The sequence below is a fragment of the Aptenodytes patagonicus genome, chromosome 3 (genome assembly GCF_965638725.1).
Source record: "Aptenodytes patagonicus chromosome 3, bAptPat1.pri.cur, whole genome shotgun sequence".
NCBI classification, from domain to species: domain Eukaryota; kingdom Metazoa; phylum Chordata; class Aves; order Sphenisciformes; family Spheniscidae; genus Aptenodytes; species Aptenodytes patagonicus.
This window is the reverse complement of record NC_134951.1, coordinates 78,585,780-78,605,443: the sequence shown is the minus strand read 5'-3', so window position 1 is coordinate 78,605,443 and position 19,664 is coordinate 78,585,780. Positions and strand designations below refer to the sequence as shown.

General features: G+C 47.5%; 1 protein-coding gene across 1 annotated transcript; it reads left to right on the top strand.

Annotated features, from left to right (window-relative positions):
* The first annotated feature begins 866 nt into the window (after positions 1 to 866).
* On the top strand, positions 867 to 16,254 carry LOC143158240 (solute carrier family 22 member 2-like). Its single transcript, XM_076333939.1, has 11 exons — positions 867 to 1,312; positions 2,833 to 2,936; positions 6,205 to 6,359; positions 7,193 to 7,361; positions 8,196 to 8,310; positions 8,866 to 8,972; positions 9,139 to 9,353; positions 11,311 to 11,419; positions 12,161 to 12,273; positions 13,249 to 13,348; positions 14,751 to 16,254. The coding sequence occupies exons 1-11, from the start codon at positions 902 to 904 to the stop codon at positions 14,824 to 14,826; spliced, it is 1,674 nt and encodes a 557-aa protein (XP_076190054.1). The 5' UTR covers positions 867 to 901; the 3' UTR covers positions 14,827 to 16,254.
* The last annotated feature ends 3,410 nt before the right edge of the window (positions 16,255 to 19,664 follow it).

Genomic DNA, 19,664 nt, shown 5'->3' with positions numbered 1-19,664 from the left:
TATGCAACCTATGGGAACACGACATAAATCATCTCTCTCAGTAGAAGAGGCTGAGGATGTCTCCATTGCTTAAGCACACATTTACACATTAGCATTGTCTAATAAATTCACATGAAATAGCTGTAAAGTGTTTGTGAGACGGGGCTGTGGTTTACGGCAGCCTCTGCCCGCCACCTCCCCAGGGTGCAGGACAGGAGGCAGAAGGCAGGGTGGGCACCTGAGGGCTGGTGACGGGTCTCGGAGCCACTCCTCGGGTGTGGGGCAGCCGTGTGTGTACCCCTACAAGTTCAGTCTTGGCACCTCCGACTCAGAAGTGCCAACTCATACTGCGGTGGCTGGTCTGCTTCCTATTTGGGGCAAAACATTATTCTTTAGCTATTAGATGCCTAAAAGAAATCTGCCCTGTTGTGTCTTCTCTGTGTTGTCTTCTTCTACACCCCCAAAGCAGCATGCAAGCGGTCATCTATATCCAGTGTAATTTTGAGTATAAAGTTCTTCAGCTGTACATATATGAGAGAGAGGACAACATTGCTTTCATAATATTTATGACCTCTGAAAATACTGGACAGAGGAATTATTGCCTACCCCATACTGTGCACTGACAGACTGTCAGTGACAGACTGAAAGGGTCATAATCTAAGACATTAGCTCCTGTATTTCAAGAGTGTCATATAGAAAACAAAATAACAACAGAGGCCAAAACAAGAGAGCCAAAGTTTGTTTAGAAATGGCATTTGAGAAACAAATGTTGTGATGCATGGCTTGACAATTGACAAACTTAATTAATTATTTGTTTGTGAGTTTTGAGCAAACACTTTGGCTCTTATTTAAGCATGCAGTGAAGGGCAAAGCCCTGGAAAGCAGCTGAGTTAGATATTTTAATGAGTTGCAACATACAAAGATGCCAACCTTGGATGACATTTTAGAGCAGATCGGAGAATTTGACTTCTTTCAGAAACAAGCCCTCTTTTTCTTATGCCTGCTTTCTGTTACCTTCACTCCCATTTATGTGGGGATTTTTTTCCTAGGATTTACCCCCGAGCACTATTGCCGCAGCCCCGGGGTGGCTGAGCTGAGCCAGCGGTGTGGCTGGAGCCTGGAGGAGCAGCTGAATCACACGGTTCCTGAGTGGGGTGGCCACGAGGCCAGTTTCGGCAGCCGCTGCAGGAGGTACGAGGTGGACTGGAACACAACAGGCATCAGCTGCACCGACCCCCTCGGCAGCCTCGTGGCCAACCGGAGCACTGTCCCCCTTGGTCCCTGCCGTGATGGCTGGGTCTACGACTCCCCGGGGACCTCTCTTGTGACTGAGGTAAGACACAGTTTGTCCAGCAAAATCACTTTTGCCTGCACACCTTGAAGCTAAAAGATGCTGGATTGGTAAAGTTTGCTTTTGGTGCACAGCCTGAGCCTGACTGCTAATAAATAGTGAATAACAGAACTTGCTAGGGACTTAGAGCAAAGATTTGTATGGATAAATAATGGGAAATGATTGCTTTTCCTGGGAGGATAACACTGCAAGCTTGTCATCAATCAGAAAATGGCTATTCTCATAATTCAGTATTTCAGTCACCAAATTGAGGGTAGCACCCCGTAGCCCAAACTGAGGAATTGCACATTTGAGTGATAATCCAAACAGATACTCATGTACAATGAACACGAACTAGAAGATGGGGCTAAATTTGTCAGATAATGAATTAGCAATAGCAGCATTCTTTTCTTCCAACTTACACTATCTAAAACAGATAGTTTAGAAAGTGAAAAACTGTGCAGACCAGTACTAACGGTCTAAAAGCCATGTAGAGACCTGAAGCATAGGAAGGGCCTCAAGAGACATCTCTTCTACTTCTCCTCCAGTCCCAAATCTGTATTAACTATACCTAAACCATGCCTAGCAGATGTTTCTGTAACCTGTTCTTAAAAAATTGCGATGCTGGATACTTCACAGCTTCCTTGGGCAGGGTATTCATATTCCCTTGCTTTGCTATCGTCACCATTACAAAGCAACTCTACCTCACTTTCCCTCGGGACAGATGGGTTGGGGCAGAGAAGAGCACTCCCAGCCATCATCTGCATTAGTCGAGCCAGGGAAACCGATCTGAGCTGTTTGGTACAGCCCCAGCAAACTTGTCCGGGTTAGAAAGAGATTAAATAAGCAGCCAAAGACATTCATGCTTCTTTCTGGGCTGCAGTCTAGTTACACCTGAATGAATATTTCCAGCTGTAGAGAAGTTAACACCAGTTTGCCCTCCTCCCCTCGCTGGGTGTGGGGGGGTAACCTGTTAATTGTAAATCAAACGCAAGTTACAGAGTACTGGTTCACTGCAGAGAAAAGTCAACCAAATCCTGGGCGTTTTGCCAGTCCTAATGAGGAGCAGGACAGCCATCTCTTGGCTCCCCTCTGGCAGGGCTCATGGCAGCCCTGCCACCTCTCACGCCCAGCACTGCTTTCACACAGCGAGATAATACACGGTTAGAGACAGGCCTTGGCATCTGGGAAGGAAGTGATGCTCCAAGCGTCCTCCAAATTTCCAACCGATAGGTGGGGAGGAGAGGGTGAGATTTTTCTGAACTTTTTAATTTGTTCGTTCAAAGTTTCTCTCCCTTTCCCACTCTCCTTATGTGTCATTGTGCAATCATTTTCCAGGGTGTAACTTTTCCACAAAGTTTGGGAAAATCCGGACAAGATGTATTGCCAATGTCAGTTTAAGAGATTAGAGGGTTTCTTTTCTGGAGCCTGTTTTCTAGTTGTGTGTCATTGGTTTCCTTCCTCCTTGAACAGCCATGGTTTGTGTTGAATGTTCCTGTGCTTCTAACTGATTGTCCTTGCAGTTTAATCTGGTGTGTGAGGACTCCTGGAAGCTGGACCTCTTCCAGTCATGCGTGAACGCTGGGTTTTTTATTGGCTCCATGAGCATTGGCTACATAGCAGACAGGTAGGTAGTACGTAGACAGGAGTGAGATGAACTGTTTCCTCTGGCTATCTGCTTTCTGCATGTTGCTGAACAACATTCACGATTCAAAGAGAAAATGAAGGCAATTAAAACTTGATTCAAAAGGCCCGTGTGTCACTCACAAAGGGGTGGATGGTGGTTCCTAAGCCCCTACTTTCAAAGGCTGTTGTGACCTCTCAGTGGCTCCATGGGGAAATTGCACATTCACAAGTGAAGAGGTTTTGTTTTCTTTCACAGTGGCAAACTGCAATGCGAGCTCAGAGTTTGAGATGAAATTTTAACTCGCGCACCAAGAATTATTTGTCCATCTTTGTGATAAATTTGTTTCACATTAATTTTAACAGTATCCAGATGCCCATAAATCAGTTTCAAAATAGGAGAGTTTTTCTCAGATACAGAAATAGAAGAAGTTGCTCCTTCCTAAATTTGCTTTGGTCTCCCTTTTTCTCAGTTGGCTCTGTATGTAGCTGGATCTAGACCTTATTATCCCTCATCTCCTCTTTTCCATCACAAATGTCATTGTGCCATATATTTGCCCAGTGGGGGGGGTTTTAGGTTAGACTCTGAACAAATTTAATGCTTTGTAGCTAACCTTCCTGTGCATGTTTACCAAATTTTTCAGCAAAATGGCAAGAGAGGCTGAGACTGGAATTTGAAGAGGTGAAGGTAACCTGGGGTGAACAATCCTTCTGTAGAGTCAGTCTCTCTTGGAGAAATGTTTTTTTTCTTTGTATTCTCAGAACATAGGAGAGCACAATGAGCAATAGCCTTTTCCTCCCATGCTGATCAGGCCCCAAAATCATCTCTGTTGTACAGATATTGCCACCGTTCTGTTCTTTTCACTTTCCCTCTCCTCCATGGGGGAAGGTCCACGGGAAGGGGCACAGCCGTCCCCATAGTACTTCTGCAGTGTCACAAAATAAGGATGGGACTGTGTTTGTCTCGCTGGTCCCTGCTCCCATGTTTCATTGCAGGCAAACACATCATCGGTTAGGTTGTGCGCACCACCTTTGTGGGGAAAGTGGCTACCACAGTCCTAGCTAACCCCAACCTGTCCCTCCACACAGACAAATCTGCTTGTGAAGAAGCCCACCTATGCATGGATTGGACAGACCGCTTTCCAGCCCTCAGTAAACCATTATCTTACTGCCAGTAAACCAGACCATGTTTTTTTTAAGCTTTCTGCTTAAACAAATTTTTCATCAGAAGATAGTGATTTATCAAAGTAACTCTTTCTGGCCACATTGTGTGTGCGGCTACAACTTTGGCAAAAAGCTCTCTCAGGTGATAGACATCAAATGGTTACAGCAATACCACAAAGATCTTACATCCAGTCTTCAGTCCTGGGCTGGACTCCCCTGTCTAATTTGAAAGACAAAGGTTATCATGCTTATGCCAATTTTTGCTTTTCTTCACACGTATTTTGAAAGATCTTGGTTTCTTTTTTGCATCGGAAACATATGTCAGCCTCTCCATCCTCTTTTTCCTTTAAACCCAAATTGTTGTTTTCTGGCCAATCTTCTAGTGAATTTGAAAGTATTCTGTCCTTTTCCCCAGAACAGACACTTAGATAATGATGCACAGCTTATGGGAGCAAAGGAGGGGATATGTAGCAACCGCTCATCCAGGCATGACAGGACATGAAACAGCAGTGAGCAGATCCTGCAACCATCAGGGGCACCACTCTTCAGATCACCTTTTCAGCACAGAGATGAATTAAGCAATCATGTTCACTAGCAAAGGCATTTCTTGGCAGTGTATGGCTATGTGAGCCAATAGAAACCAGAGCTCCCAAACCCACAGCCATTTATATCTGCAATGCTCTCTCTCTGTCAAAATACTGAAGGATCTTTTTACCAAGGTTTATTATCAAGCAAAAGCATGAAAAGACATGAGGGAGTAGGATATCATTGTTGCTAAGATGAAGCACATGCATGTCGTAGCATCGAGGGGCTTTCTACTGCTCTGCTCACTGCCATCCTGCCCCAGTTCAACGCGGTCCCTGCACTGCAAGCACCTGAGAGCAATACAAAACCCCATACCCAGAGAGTGTTGTGCTGAGGGCAAAAACAAACGCAGAAGTCTCAAATTTAGTAGAGGGAATGGGAAAAAGGCCCATGAATTCTGTGTTTCCTGGATTTGAGATATCTATCCTCTTCTCGTCAGACAGCCTGAGTGCAGGTAGAGTGCTAGTTTTCCCCTGCATGAGATTGCTGCAACCCGCTGTACGTGGGACAACTCCTGCAAATGTTTCAGGTGCTTCAGGGGAGGTTTCATAAGCTCTTTCCAAATGTGCTTCTCTCTGAGGGATTAGCCCTACTCATTTACTTGATTGGTCTCTGGGCACACATCCAGGCGCTGACTTTGACATTCAAGAGTCATAGGTATCTTGGAAATGGCACCCCTGTGTCCCTAGAGAGCTCCCAAGGTCAGTGCTAACATGCAGCACTTGCACTTCTGCCACTCAGAGCTGGGGCACTGGGAAAGGGCCTTTGCAGGAGAGGGGTCCTCTCATGGTCTGATGAGGCTTTCCTGGGCTGGCCTTTAAGGCAAGTCAAAAATGTCTGTATGTCAGGCCCATGACAGGAGGACAGTCTGAGCGATGGGATCTGCTGATGTTATTGTGGAGAACAGAAGACATTTATTTTGGCTGGCGTTTATTATCATGCTATTTTTGTTAGTGGACATTAACTAATTTAATGGGTTTTATAAATCATACTTCTAATTGAATATATATCTCTGTCAGATAGAAAACAAATGCCTTTCCAGTGTTCCAGTAAGCTTGGGTTTTTTTGGAAACAATTTATTTCTGACTATCTGTGAGTCATGGTGATACAGGGAATGACAAATAACAGGGACGTACAAGATCCTCTTCAAGAAGCGCTCAATAATGAGCCAAGGTTGATGAGAAAATAGGTAACGATCACAGTTATTGAACAAGATCCCCATTAAAAAGCTATTGCAGCTCTGAAAGATGGGCTGAAGAGCCACACCAGAGCATTTGACCTCATTAGCTAAGTTTTTAACCAGAAATGAACGACTACCTGAAAACACAGGACAGGGGAGTCCCCTGAGCTTCCATCAAGATGAAAAATGCTGCAAAAGGAAGAGCAGATGCAGACTCCTACCCAAAATGAACAGAGAAGAGGGGGACAGGGACCATCTCCAGCCTCTTCAAACCCTTTGGTTTGTCACCCTACCCTGCCGGCAGCTGAACCTGTTTCTTCTCTTTTCTTCTTTCCCTTTGCAGGTTTGGCCGCAAACTCTGCCTCCTGGTCACAGTCTTCCTCAATTCAGCCTCGGGGGTTCTCATGGCCTTTGCACCAAGCTACACCTGGACGGTCATCTTCCGCCTGATACAGGGACTAGTCAGCAAGGGGGGCTGGCTGACAGGCTACGTCCTCAGTTACGGCAGCTTGCAATTACACTTTCTGGGCAGGAACCCCCTGTTTAGCAGCAGGGCTGACCCCTGTTGGTGCCATCATGATTTTTAAGGAACCGTGTGTAACAAAAGGAGACAGCGACACTGTGCTATTTACTGCCAAACTGCACCTCTTTGCTTAAATGCAGGTGTTTATGACCCAAACTTGCACCAGCTCGTAGACATAAATGGAATAATTAGGAGGCAGCTCTGAAAACTAGGGAGCGTTCATACCTGGAGAGGCACGTGCCAAAATGAAGGACAAGGTCTAGAGACAAGAACTAATTGAAAACGCTGCGAAGATGTATGACACTTTTCCGGGAAAGGCAGCAAGTGGTGCTGTGAGAGATAACATTTGTGTTTCACAGCATTGGTGCCAAAACACTTTTTGCTGTGCTGTTTCACACGCTTGGCGGGGGGGAGGCTCTGTTCCCAAGCTATACGGGAGGAGGGAGATGGAGGCAAGCAAGTGCCAGCTGTCTATTTTATTTTCCCATTTAGTTTTTAGCTAGAAGGAGCAGGAGGAAGAAAGCAACTTTTGCCCCGTGTTGATGGGTGAGGGCCTGACCCTCGAAGGCAGGGGCAAAGTCCCCAGCTGACTGGCAGAGGAGGAAGGGTCAGGACTTGCCCTGTGCTCTACACCAGGGACCCAGACCTGCTCTGCTTTCCCATCCAAACCCATGCCCGCACACCATGCCGCGAGGGCACGGCTAAGCACAGGGGCTTCGTGTGGTTTTAGCTGGCAGGAGCTTTGGAGTCGCCCAGGCTCTCCAAACCAATGTATTTTCTCTGTGCCTCATACAACTTGTCCTTGCAGTTGCAGAATTTGTTGGCTCAAACTATCGGAGGGCAGCGTGCATCATTTACCAGGCTGCCTTCAGCCTGGGACTCATCATCCTCACCGCCCTGGCTTATGCGCTTCCGCACTGGAGGTGGCTCCAGCTCACAGTCACACTGCCCAATTTCTTCTTCCTGCTCTACTATTGGTAAGTGCCCGCTGTTACAGCTCCCAGCAACGCCGAGCCAGAAACGGGGGACTGTAACCGGGAGTCGAGGCTTCTCTGTAGGGATCGGCCATAGCGTTACACATAGGATTACTAAAACGACATCAGATCAGATCTGGCATTTTTCTGTTATTCTGTTCCCCCTGCCCAGGGCTTTAGTCTGAATCACCTAAGAGCAAGGGACTACCTGCAACATGTCACAACGCTTCTGTGTTTGGAGTCCTTGCCACCCATCACAAACTAATAAGTCGTTATTTCTTAAACAGTACTTGAGCTACTGTGAGAAGCGAGTTTTTCTAAACATTGATTAAAATTGCTTTTTTTTTAAATGCAATCAACACACTTTTGTTGACTATTTGCAAAAAAATTGAGTGAAAATGCTCCTTAGAAAATTCCATAACCAGATCAGGGAACAGATTTGGGAGGAGGTTTTTGTTTGGGTTTTTTTGAAAGTTTATTTTTAACATGGAGAAGCTGAAGGATCAGGTTTACAGCTGTTCTTTTTTATATCCACAAACTATTAGGCATTTCTAAAACGTGTCAACAGAATTTATCTCAGACTAATGTTTCCAAACCATAATAAACTGGTTTTAGCCTTTAAAAAAAAAAAAAATCTGGCTATATTGTCATTCAAGTGGAGCACAAATCAGAGTGCAATCACTGACAGACACAGCTACCACTGAGTTCAATACCGCCCATGGATATTCAATACACCGTAGGATCATAGCCTGAGAAATTCAGTTCCATTTTCATTTTCTGTGTACCAGTAATGTGCATTTTCCTTCCCCGTAGCTGTCACGCTTATATGTGTTGCAGGTGTCTGCCTGAGTCTCCCAGGTGGCTCATAGCTCAAAAGCAAAATGACAAAGCTATGGAAGTCATTAAGCACATCGCCAAGGGAAATAAGAAGAAGCTACCTCTCTCTTTCCAGGTGACTGCACTGCATTTGCTGCATATATGCAAACCTCAAGGCAAATAATGTTATGAGTTTAGGATCGGTTTGGGTTTAAAGTAGGGAGCAGCTTGGCTACCAAAAGCACTGCAGTTCCCTAAGGCATAGGCAAGTGAGTTTTCTTCTCTTTGACTGCCTAGGACCCTCGCAGAGCATACTTGGGAAAAAAGGCTTGCAAAAATAGCCAGCAGACAAGAAAAATTCTTCCTTTAAGTAGTATCAATCAACAGTAAACTCACCAAATCTCATGACTTAAAATTCCAGAACATCCTTATGCATTAATTTTTTTAAATGTTGCTTCATGTCATGCAACAACCTCATACACATGGCTACACAGATATGAAGACTGTCTATGTAAATTTTCATGTTTCCTTTCCCCAAAACACTCTGGAGAAGTTATTTTGCCCTCAGTTACGTAACTGGCAAATGAAAACCCTCATCCTCCCATTAATCCAGAGGAAAATGTTCATTGCAGTGTTCATCACACTCTCCCCTGCCCACTGTAATCTCTTGTCCTGTTGCTTGTGCTCCCAGAATCTCAAGTCCGAAGATGAAGATGGAGAAAAGCCGAAACCTTCATTTCTAGACCTTGTCAGGACACCTCAGATCAGAAAACACACGTTTATTTTGATGTACAGTTGGTAAGGGAAGGTTTTTGCAGCCCAAATGGAGGTGTGTGATTCGGTGCCCTAAATCGTCATCATTGATTTAAGTCTGGTTTGCTCCCTACCAGCTGCAAATCTCAGTTCTTTGCATAAACTCTCTCCCAAAGGGTTTGGCTTCATTTGCACCCTCTTCTCTGCCCAGGTTCACGAGCTCCGTCCTCTACCAGGGGCTCATCATGCACATGGGAATAGCCGCTGGGAACATGTATCTGGATTTCCTCTATTCTGCTCTCGTCGAGTTCCCAGCTGCCATCATCCTCATACTAACACTGGATCGCATCGGCCGTCGCTACCCCTGGGCTGCGGCAAACGTGATGGCAGGTGGTGCTTGCCTCGTTACAGCATTAGTCCCAGACAGTGAGTCATGCAAACCTCCTCTGTCAATGAGTTCTTTCCCTGTCTCTTGGTTATTGCCCTGGAAAATGGAAAACAATCATTCCTAACCTGGCCCATGTCAGTATTGTGATCCAATGAAGACCAATACCGTAAAAGCTAACGTATGTCCCACCATCAGCATTTATACCAGCTAATAAGAGGCTGGAGAAATGGGGTGAATTAAATTTCCAAAATGGCATCAAATCAGATGGCAAGTCTGCAGGTGCTAGATCATGAAGCATGCCATGTTAAGTCCACAATTTTTGTCTGGCCTAAAATTTGGATTTGAATGCACAATTGAGGGTTTTCATCCAAAAATCCCCATGTTTTTTGTTTCTAATCCCCATGTTTTCCTGTTTCTAAAAAGGAAAAGTGTATGGGCACATGCACACATTTAAACACCATCTGGGTACAGTAAGTGCTTTCTGCCATCAACAGTGCTGCTGCCATGAATGTAGGATGTTGAGCAACCATGGTGACAGGCACTTGGCTTTCATTTAGCTAAGCGTTCACTCCAAGGCCATAGTCTCAAAGCGATGTGTCCCTTAAGGGCCACCAAATGAAACATCTTTCCTTTTTCTTTATGGAATACAACTAGACTGAAACCACAGACACAACAGTGCCAAACAACTATCAGTTCACGGGGGACAAGGACAAAACCACAAAATGTTACAGAAAAATGTCATAGGCAAAAAACCCAAAGTGTCCAGATAATGGAAACTCATTTTAACAAGCAACTGGGGAGTGCAGGGGCTATGCAAGGGACCGCTGGGCTTTGCTGGGGGAGTGCAGGGGTGAGAGTCCTGCGGCCCTGCAGCTGCTGCCTGTGCCAGGGCATGGGGAGCAGCAGCACCCAGGTGAGCGCCTTGCACTGGGGACAGGTACGGCCGGTGAAGACGCTGCTGCCAACCTGGCTCAGCCCATGGTTTAACGCCCTGCCGGGCTTGGTGGCAGCAACCGCCAGCAGAGACCCCAGCCTTCGCCTCTTGCCTGCACCAGCATCACCAGCCCCGGGCTGAGTCACCTTCAAATGCCATAGCCCAAAGTCCAACCCTCCAGAAAAGGGTTGTTTTTCACCCAGGCAGGCTCTGTGGGGGCAGTGGGGCGGGCAGAGCCCCGGGCGGGAGGCAGGGACGGCCCTGGACTCCCACAGCTGCAAGTGCTGCAAACCACATGCAGCAGTGGCTGGTGTCTCAGCTCTGGAGAGCCTCTGCCGGCAGGGCTTATGGGCAGCTATGGGTCAGTAAAATACTGCCCTGGGCTTGATGCGTCCCTCAGTTGGCTAAATGAGGGAGAAACTCAGTGTTCCAAGTGTGCTAATAGCTGAAACATCTGACGCCATGATCCAAGGTCACTTTGGGATCTAAAAGTCCACATGGCACACAGAGGTGTCCTGGGCTCACTCTGTACGCAGGGCTGGGATATTCATTTATTTGCAGCAGACATCTGTAGCTCCAGGTGTGACAGCAATTGTAGAGCACACACTGAGAGACAGGGAGGCAACACAAACTTGTCCCAGCCTGAAAGCCATCAGAAGCCTCTCTGCAAAAGTACAGAATATCTTGCTGATAAGCAGATTTCAGCTACCAAACAAGGCAGCTGCCCTCAGTTTAGTTTTATTGCAAGCAAGAAATGGTGTCTTGCATAAGCTTTTGGTTAATGCACTGGGTAACCCAAACTACTTTGTATCATTGATTTCTCCTCTATGTGACAGCAACCTAGCAAAGTCTCAAGTCTTGGTTATTTACTTGAATGACAAGACAATTGCACGATAAATTCTTTATTGAGTGAAACAGAACACCATCATGTGCTGTCCTCTTGACTTTTCATGACAGCAAGCTTAGTGTTGCCTTAAATTAAATCTTTAATGCTGTTTTATGTCAAGAGCAGAAAAAAACAGTTTTGTATTCCAACCTTAATGTGCACAATGTCTTTCCAGCTCTTTATTGGCTTAAAATGACTGCAGCTTGCTTGGGCAGGATGGGAATTACCATGTGCTACGAAATTATTTGCTTGGTAAATCCTGAGCTGTATCCAACATTTCTCAGGTAAGTGCACCATCTTCTGTTAGCTGGTAAAAGCGCTGGGTGTTTCTCTGGGAGAGACTGCGAGAGGCCAGCCCAAGGTTGCGGATGCAGCTGAGGAGCCTGTGGCTCATGCACTGCCCTGGAAATAGAGTTTGTGTGTATAAACACACTTTGCAAAGGTAGAGGAGAGCTGCTGGGTGGTGCAGCAGAAACCCACCACCTTCCCTGGCCAAAGCCGCTTCCCCGTTTCTGAGCTTCTGAGCCCAGCACTGAGGCAGCAGGATTCTGAGGGGATGTGCAAGAAACCTTCCCAGACACCCTCCAGGCTCCCCTTCCAGTGCCGTTCAGTGAAGCAGAAATGAAATGCTCCTTAACATCTCTCCTCCAATATAGGGCTAGTCTTAGAGTCTTGCCTTGTCTAACTCTCTTCCTCCTCACCCATTTCACCTTGTGGTATTTCTCCACGGGAGAATGCTCTGCCTGTGCTCTCTTTTGATTATGTTCACCGTGATAGGGGCCAGGCCTTTCTAAGCCCCTTCCTAAGCTCCAGGGTGTTATCTGTCTTTTCCTCCCTGAGGCTCATGGCCCATCCCTCCTCCCATCAGCTGCAAATCCGCTGGACAGGGTGCTGACCTGCTCATCCCGGCAGCAGGGGTGGGCAAACCCTTGTGGGTCCTGCCGGGGTGCTGGGGTGCAGAGCTGGACAAGGCACCTTCAGGTGACGTGTGTGTGCACGCATGTGTGTGTGCTCGTGCTTTGCAGGAACCTGGGAGTCCTTGTCTGCTCGTCCATGTGCGACCTTGGTGGGATCATAACGCCCTTCCTTGTGTACAGACTAGCGGAGCTCTGGCACGAACTGCCCCTGGTCATCTTTGGTAAGAGAGCTGCGAAACAGGTCGGTTGGCCACAGCCTAAACGAATGAGTTTGGTGATCTATTTTCCGCCTTTAAAAAAATGTAGAGAGATGTATATACATGTGTGTACACATGTAAGATACAGCTTGGTAAGTCTGTTTCATCTGGGTGTTTGGAAGTTGTAGCAAAGTCACCCCTTAGCCCTTTCTGCAGCGAAGGGGACCCCATGTTTTTGGGACAGCTCTTTCAAGCTTTGACTTCCTCCTTCTGAGCCCTTCCCAAGGGAGGATTGTCTTTGGGTTCTGCCCCTCTCACCTGCGGCGTGGTTACAGGACCTGAGGTCCGAGCAGGACGGCCTCTTGTCTCCCTACACAAAAGTCATACTCCACCTCTTGCTGGCCCCTCAGGGGGCCCAGTCTGTCAAGGATCCCATGGCAATTTAGAGTGGCAAAGCAGCATGTCAGCCCTAATGTTAAGGCTGCTATCCTAAAAAAAGGGCTGCCTTGAATGTCTGCTGCTGCACGTATTCAAATCAGTGTGCCTGCATGCACCGTCTGCCCTGAGTATGGTCATAGCAGGGTCTAAAACTAATCAGAAGGTGAAATTGGCCAGGTGGCCTGGTAGCAACCTTTTGTTGGTGGGGATCAAAAGTGGGGATGACAGCTAGCTAGTGTCACCCCAATCCCATGCCAGCTGGACAACCAGAGCCAAAACCTATTTCCTTTGTATTGTGTGCACAAAGCAAGGGAGCCAGACCACCTCTGGGCCTATGGCCCAGGATGACTTTCCAGGCCTCAGATGCACCTCAGAAACGTCAGCAATTACTTTGAAAAATGAGAATCACATAGATAAAAAGCCAAGTGTTATTATCACTTTGAGGAATCCTTATTCAATCATTGGGGCAGCTGTGTCTCAGTAAGAATTAATTAGTGACTTGGAATAAAAATCGGGCATGACCATTGCATTGCCTTTGTCATCCTTGTTCTGTGTTTGCAGCTGTGATTGGTTTAATCGACGGCGGCTTGGTTTTGCTCCTACCTGAGATGAAGGGAAAGACTCTGCCTGAGACCATTGAAGATGCTGAAAATCTGCACAGGTATGGCATTAAGCATCCTCCCACAGAGCAGAGCAAGCCTCCTTTACATCTGCAAAATCTGCTAAAAAAACCCATTCATTGTACATCTCCGAGGATCTGTTGGGTTTTGTTGTAGACGTATAAATACAGTGGATGGCTGGTGGGTAACTCATCCCCGGTAGCAATATCAGACTCTGGGCTCTCCTGTATGATCTGACCAGAATCCACTAACACCTTATGTGGGAGCCAGACAGTAAGAGAAGGCATGGAGGGCAGTTTCACAGGCCATCTGAAAAGCATCGGTCTGGGCTTCGGTCACTCCTTAGGCAGCGCGTACAGCTGCTCTGCCTTGAGAAGCATCTGTCAGCATGGGGAAGCATGTCCTCCCTGCCATGGCCGGCCACTGCCAGCCGCTGAAGGTGGCTTTTGAGCAGGAGAGCACCTTGGCACAGCGGCAGGAGATTTCAGCAGCTTGTTCAGCCATCCTACCTGCCCAGGGAAGGTGAGGCAGAGGGACAAAGGCACAGCTCCTTGGGGAAAGGAGAGAAGGTTGATGGCAGGGAAACCCTATGCGAGCTGGCTGTCATATCTGTGCAAGTAAAGCCAGGGAACACAACCCTCGGTCACACCATCCTCCCGAAAACTTAGCAGTCCCATCTAAGTGTCTGTGGCTGCCAGTTGCACCCTGCATGTGCCCAGGGGTGCTCACCACCCCGGTCTCACCTCCTGTACACAGCTGTGCCAGTGAGGGGACCGCTGGTGTCCCTAGAGATGCTCACACCCAATGGGGACAAAGGTGGCTGAGGTGTGGTTTTAAATTTGGGGAGCAATGCAGGGAATGTCCTGTGGTTTCAGTGCTTTCTCCTTCTGGCACGACTCACACCTGCTGGAGCAGCTCCCAGGGTGAGGGTAGAGCTCCACAGGCACTGAAGGAGCCACTCGGATTTACCGAAGCTGGTGCGGAGCCAAAAGACACTTGGCCTGGTAAAAAATTGGGTGTGGGAGGAAAAGGACCCAGCCTGACCAGAAAGGGATGGCAATGTAGCACAAGGTAGAGCATGGAGAGGTTGCCTCTAGGAAAACTTAGGAAGTCCATACATGCAACCACACACCCAGATGTTACTTTAGAAATCACCTAGAATAACAGTTTTTACAGTAGGAAATGCCAGAGTTAAAGTTACTAATGCTGCTGTTGTGATAGGATTTCCAGACAGCAGCGCAGCTGCAACAAGGCTGCAGAAAGTCTCCAATTTACTCCTTATTCTGCTGCTCTTCAAAATAATCTAACCTCATTTGAAAAATTGCCAGTGATGAGACATCCGCTAAACCTAGTTTTCAATTAATGTAAGCATATGGATTATTTGGTGGATCATGCTGCTAGCTACCAGGAGCATCATCTGCCTTTTCCCCTTTCCTTCCACAGGAAAGAGAGAAGCAAAGAAAAAGCAATTTATCTCCATGTTCTGGCTTCTGAAGCTGCCCCCAAGTATGAAACATAGAATCATAGAATCATTTAGGTTGGAAAAGACCTCTAAGATCATCGAGTCCAACCCTTAACCTAACACTGCCAAGTCCACCACTAAATCATATGCCTAAGCACCACATCTATACATCTTTTAAATACCTCCAGGGATGGTGACTCAACCACTTCCCTGGGCAGCCTCTTCCAATGCTTGACAACCCTTTCAGTGAAGAAATTTTTCCTAATATCCAATCTAAACCTCCCCTGGCAAAACTTGAGGTCATTTTCTATTGTCCTATTGCTTGTTACTTGGGAGACTGACACCCACCTCGCTACAACCTCCTTTCAGGTAGTTGTAGAGTGCGATAAGGTCTCCCCTCAGCCTCCTTTTCTCCAGGACACACAACCCCAGTTCCTCAGCCGCTCCTTGTAAGACTTCTGCTCTAGACCCTTCACCAGCTTCGTTGCCCTTCTTTGGATGCGCTCCAGCACCTCCATTTTGCCCCGGATCTGCCTTTACTGGGGCAGCGAGGCAGAAGGGGGCCAGCAGAGCAGCCGTAGCAAGCCCAGCCCTTGACCTCACAAGCAGGGGACAAGCCAGGCCAACGCGGTGATCTTTTCCCCATTGCACGCTCCCAGCTGCTAGCAGTCTGCAGCTTGGGGACTTCCCGAGCCACAGGTCGTCTGCCCACATTTCTGCTTCAGTCCCTCGTGGACCGTCCTTCCACAAGTTTTTCTATTTGCCTTCTGAACACATTCATGCTTCTGGCATCCCAGGGCATCCGGCAGCAGCAACTCATATGGCGTGAGCGGGAAATTCATGAAGGAACACTTTCTTCTGCTTGTTATAAAACTAAAAATCTCTTTGGGCTGCTCACTCACAGCTCATGTCTATAGTGACCATGAGTGTATCCATGAGCCCAACTCACCTCCTCCAAGCTACGCCTGATTCTGCTTGAAAGCAAGCATGTAGGCAGTAACGGATTTACTGTCACAATTCCCCCTATACCCCTCAAAATCTTGGTACTGTCAGTCGGTCTATAGCTCCTGATGCCCAGCAGGACAGCTTCGTGAGACAGCTCCTGCTGCCCAGCAGCAAGCACTGCCACTGCAGAGCCCACTTCAGGAGCCTGGGGCATCCAGAAGCCCCTCTTCCCTCCCAGTTTACTCCCCTTCTTCCAGAGAAAAAAGTACAAAAAATAAGTACTTCTAAGCCCAGACTGGTTTTTAAGCTTTGGCATCCCAGAATTTGACTGGATATTAGGCAAGCAGGAAAATGAAAAGGAAGGCAAAGAGGAGTTGAGGCAGTGAAGCCTCATGACATGGGGGGCTGCATGGAACTACATCATCCTTAGGGATCAGTGACAGGGCGGGGGAAGAAAGGCCCGTCATGGACACCCACTGGGAGCGGCATGAGCAGTAACAGGACACTGTGCATATTAAAGCATATTCATGTTTGTGTTTACGCATGTTTGTTTTCTAATGCCATAAGTTTGGTTTTTTGCTTGACCAAACTCCAAAACAGCTGCAATGCATAAGGACTGAGGCAGGGGTGAAAGATAAGCCAAAAAAAGGGTATGGCTTTCTAAGTAGATCTCCCTCAATAACATGCTGGAAAATCACTGCTCTAGTGCTTTTGAAGGTTGAAGGTTCCTCTCCACAGCCCTTAGGAAGCACTTAAAATGTGATTCATGTCATATTCATCAACTTGTGGATATTCTCTGGATTTGGGTTTGTCTCCTGACCAGTCCCAGTTCTGGGAAAAGGCCCAATTTCTTCATATTTTAAAACATTTACGGAATGTAGGATGACACAGTGCCATACAGTAGGGGTGGGATTGGAGCAAGTTGCAAATAAAATCTAGCACATGCATTGTTTTGATCACACAATAAACAGGGGATCTGGAAACCGCATGAGATTTGTATTGGCCTGTAGGATGTGATTTTCTGCCAATTCATAAACACACGCACACAAGAACACCTTGACAAAACAACCATGTTAAGATTACAGCTTGCAAACAATAAGCCTTAATGAGTCTCTGATACACCACAGAACCTGTGGCCACATTTGATGGGATAAAATTAGCACTGGAGTCTCCAAATAGCAGCTATGCTGGCATGGTGGTGTTTGGATGTCGGTGCTGACAGCAACAGCAGAGGACAAGAGCAGTGCTTAGAAAATGCCGCCCTGGACCACATCTGCAGCCAGGCAGTCCATCAGATGATGCAAGGGAGAACACCAGAAACTTTGTAAAAGTAAAGAGCAATTCTTTCCAAAACCCAGTGACCGAAGGTTGGTGGATACCCTAAACATGAAGTTTTTATTTTCTCTTTAGGCACAGTCCTTATACTGTGGTTTTAAGTAGTTGGGCAGGGGACAGGGTCTTCTTCAAAGGCCAGTCTCACTTTCATTAACCTGGACACAGCTATGTCCAGGTGCTCCCTGGGTTGCCTGAGCCAGCCAATGGTTGGGCCCTGAAGTGCTCTTTCCCAAGCTCCAGGGACAGCCCTGCCACTGAGCTGGTTACACTCAGCAGCCCCAGGAGCAGACAAGCTTCAGCTGCTATTAATGGGAAGGGAAGCTGACAAACTTGTTTTATCTAAGGCAGGATGTTAGACAGCTTGTCTCATACCCTGGAGGAGATCCACTCCTACCACACGCACAAGACACACAAGCTCTCTGCACTTTGAGATTAACCATGTGCAGCTAGACCAGACTTGACATGTTTCATTGACTTCCCAACTCCAGGAATTAATACGTGAATTTCCAAGGTCACCAGCAAGGAAATTGATGAAGCAGATTTGCCTTTGTGCTCATTAAGGTGCTACCAGAAACAAATGCCGATATAACTTATAGAATCATAGAATAGTTTGGACTGGAAGGGACCTTAAAGATCATCTAGTTCCAACGCCCCTGCCGTGGGCAGGGACAACTTCCACTAGACCAGGTTGCTCAAAGCCCCATCCAACCTGCCCTTGAACACTTCCAGGGATGGGGCATCCACAACTTCTCTGGGCAACCTGTTCCAGTGCCTCACCACCCTCATAGTGAAGAATTTCTCCCTTATATCTAATCTAAATCTACCCTCTTTCAGTTTAGAGCCATTACCCCTTGTTCTATCACTACACGCCCTTGTAAAAAGTCCCTCTCCAGCTTTCCTGTAGGCCTCCTTCAGGTATTATAGGCTATAAGGTCTTCCCCGACCCTTCTCTTCTCCAGGCTGAACAACCCCAACTCTCTCAGCCTCTCTTCATAGGAGAGGTGCTCCAGCCCTCTGATCATCTTCATGGCCCTCCTCTGGACTCGCTCCAACAGGTCCATGTCCTTCTGATGTTGGGGGCCTCAGAGATGAATGCAGTACTCCAGGTGGGGTCTCACGAGAGCAGAGCAGAGGGGGAGAATCCCCTCCCTCGACCTGCTGGTCATGCTTCTTTTGATGCAGCCCAGGATACGGTTGGCCTTCTGGGCTGCAAAAACACATTGCCGGGTCATGTTGAGCTTCTCATCAACCAACACCCCCAAGTCCTTCTCCTCAGGGCTGCTCTCAATCCATTCTCTGTCCAGCCTGTATTTGTGCTTGGGATTGCCGCGACCCATATGCAGGACCTTGCACTTGGCCTTGTCAAGCTTCATGAGGTTCGCACAGGCCCACCTCTCAAGCCTGTCAAGGTCCCTCTGGATGGCATCCCTTCCCTCCAGTATGTCAACTGCACCACACAGCTTGGTGTCGTCAGCAAACTTGCTGAGGGTGCACTCAATCCCACTGTCCATGTCACCAACAAAGATGTTAAACAGCACTGGTCCCAATACCGACCCCTGAGGAATGCCACTCATCATTGGTCTCCACTTGGACATCGAGCTGTTGACTGCAACTCTGTGAGTGTGACCATCCAGCCAATTTCTTATGCACCGAGTGGTCCATCCGTCAAATCCATGTCTCTCCAATTTAGAGACAAGGATGTCATGCGGGACAACGTCAAATGCTTTGCACAAGTCCAGGTAGATGATGTCAGTTGCTCTTCCCTTATCCACCAACGCTGTATCCTTGTTGTAGAAGGCCACCAAATTTGTCAGGCACAATTTGCCCTTAGTGAAGCCATGTGGGCTGTCAGCAATCATCTCCTTATTTTCTATGTGCCTTAGCATAGCTTCCAGGAGGATCTGTTCCATGATCTTCCCAGGCACAGAGGTGAGACTGACTGGCCTGTAGTTCCCTGGGTCTTCCTTTTTTCCCTTTTTAAAAATGGGCATGATGTTTCCCCTTTTCCAGTCAGTGGGAACTTCACCGGACTGCCACGCCTTCTCAAATACGATGGATAGTGGCTTAGCAACTTTATCCGCCAGTTCCCTCAGGACCCTCGGATGCACTTCATCAGGTCCCACGGACTTGTGCACCTTCAGGTTCCTTAGATGGTCTTGAACCTGATCTTCTCCCACAGTGGGCGGCTCTTCATTCTCCCAGGCCCCGCCTTTGCCTTCTGCGACTTGGGTGGTGAGGCTCGAGCACTTGCCGGTGAAGACTGAGGCAAAATAGTCATTGAGTACCTCCGCCTTCTCCATATCCCGGGTAACCAGGTCTCCCATTTCATTCCGGAGAGGGCCCACATTTTCCCTCGTCTTCCTTTTATCCCCAACGTACCTATAGAATCTTTTCTTGTTGCCCTTGATGTCCCTGGCCAGATTTAATTCTATCAGGGCTTTAGTTTTCCTAACCTGATCCCTGGCTGCTCAGACAATTTCTCTGTATTCCTCCCAGGCTACCTGTCCTCACTTCCACCCTCTGTGGGCTTCCTTTGTGTGTTTGAGTTTGTCCAGGAGCTCCTTGTTCATCCACACAGGCCTCCTGGCGTTTTTGCCTGACTTCCTCTTTTGTTG

Excerpts from the sequence above, each read along its gene's own strand:
- LOC143158240 (XM_076333939.1), top strand. The coding sequence starts at position 902 with ATGCCAACCTTGGATGACATTTTAGAGCAGATCGGAGAATTTGACTTC. Across the intron at positions 9,354-11,310 it reads TACAGCATTAGTCCCAGACA|CTCTTTATTGGCTTAAAATG; the intron begins GTGAGTCATGCA and ends ATGTCTTTCCAG. Across the intron at positions 11,420-12,160 it reads CTGTATCCAACATTTCTCAG|GAACCTGGGAGTCCTTGTCT; the intron begins GTAAGTGCACCA and ends CGTGCTTTGCAG.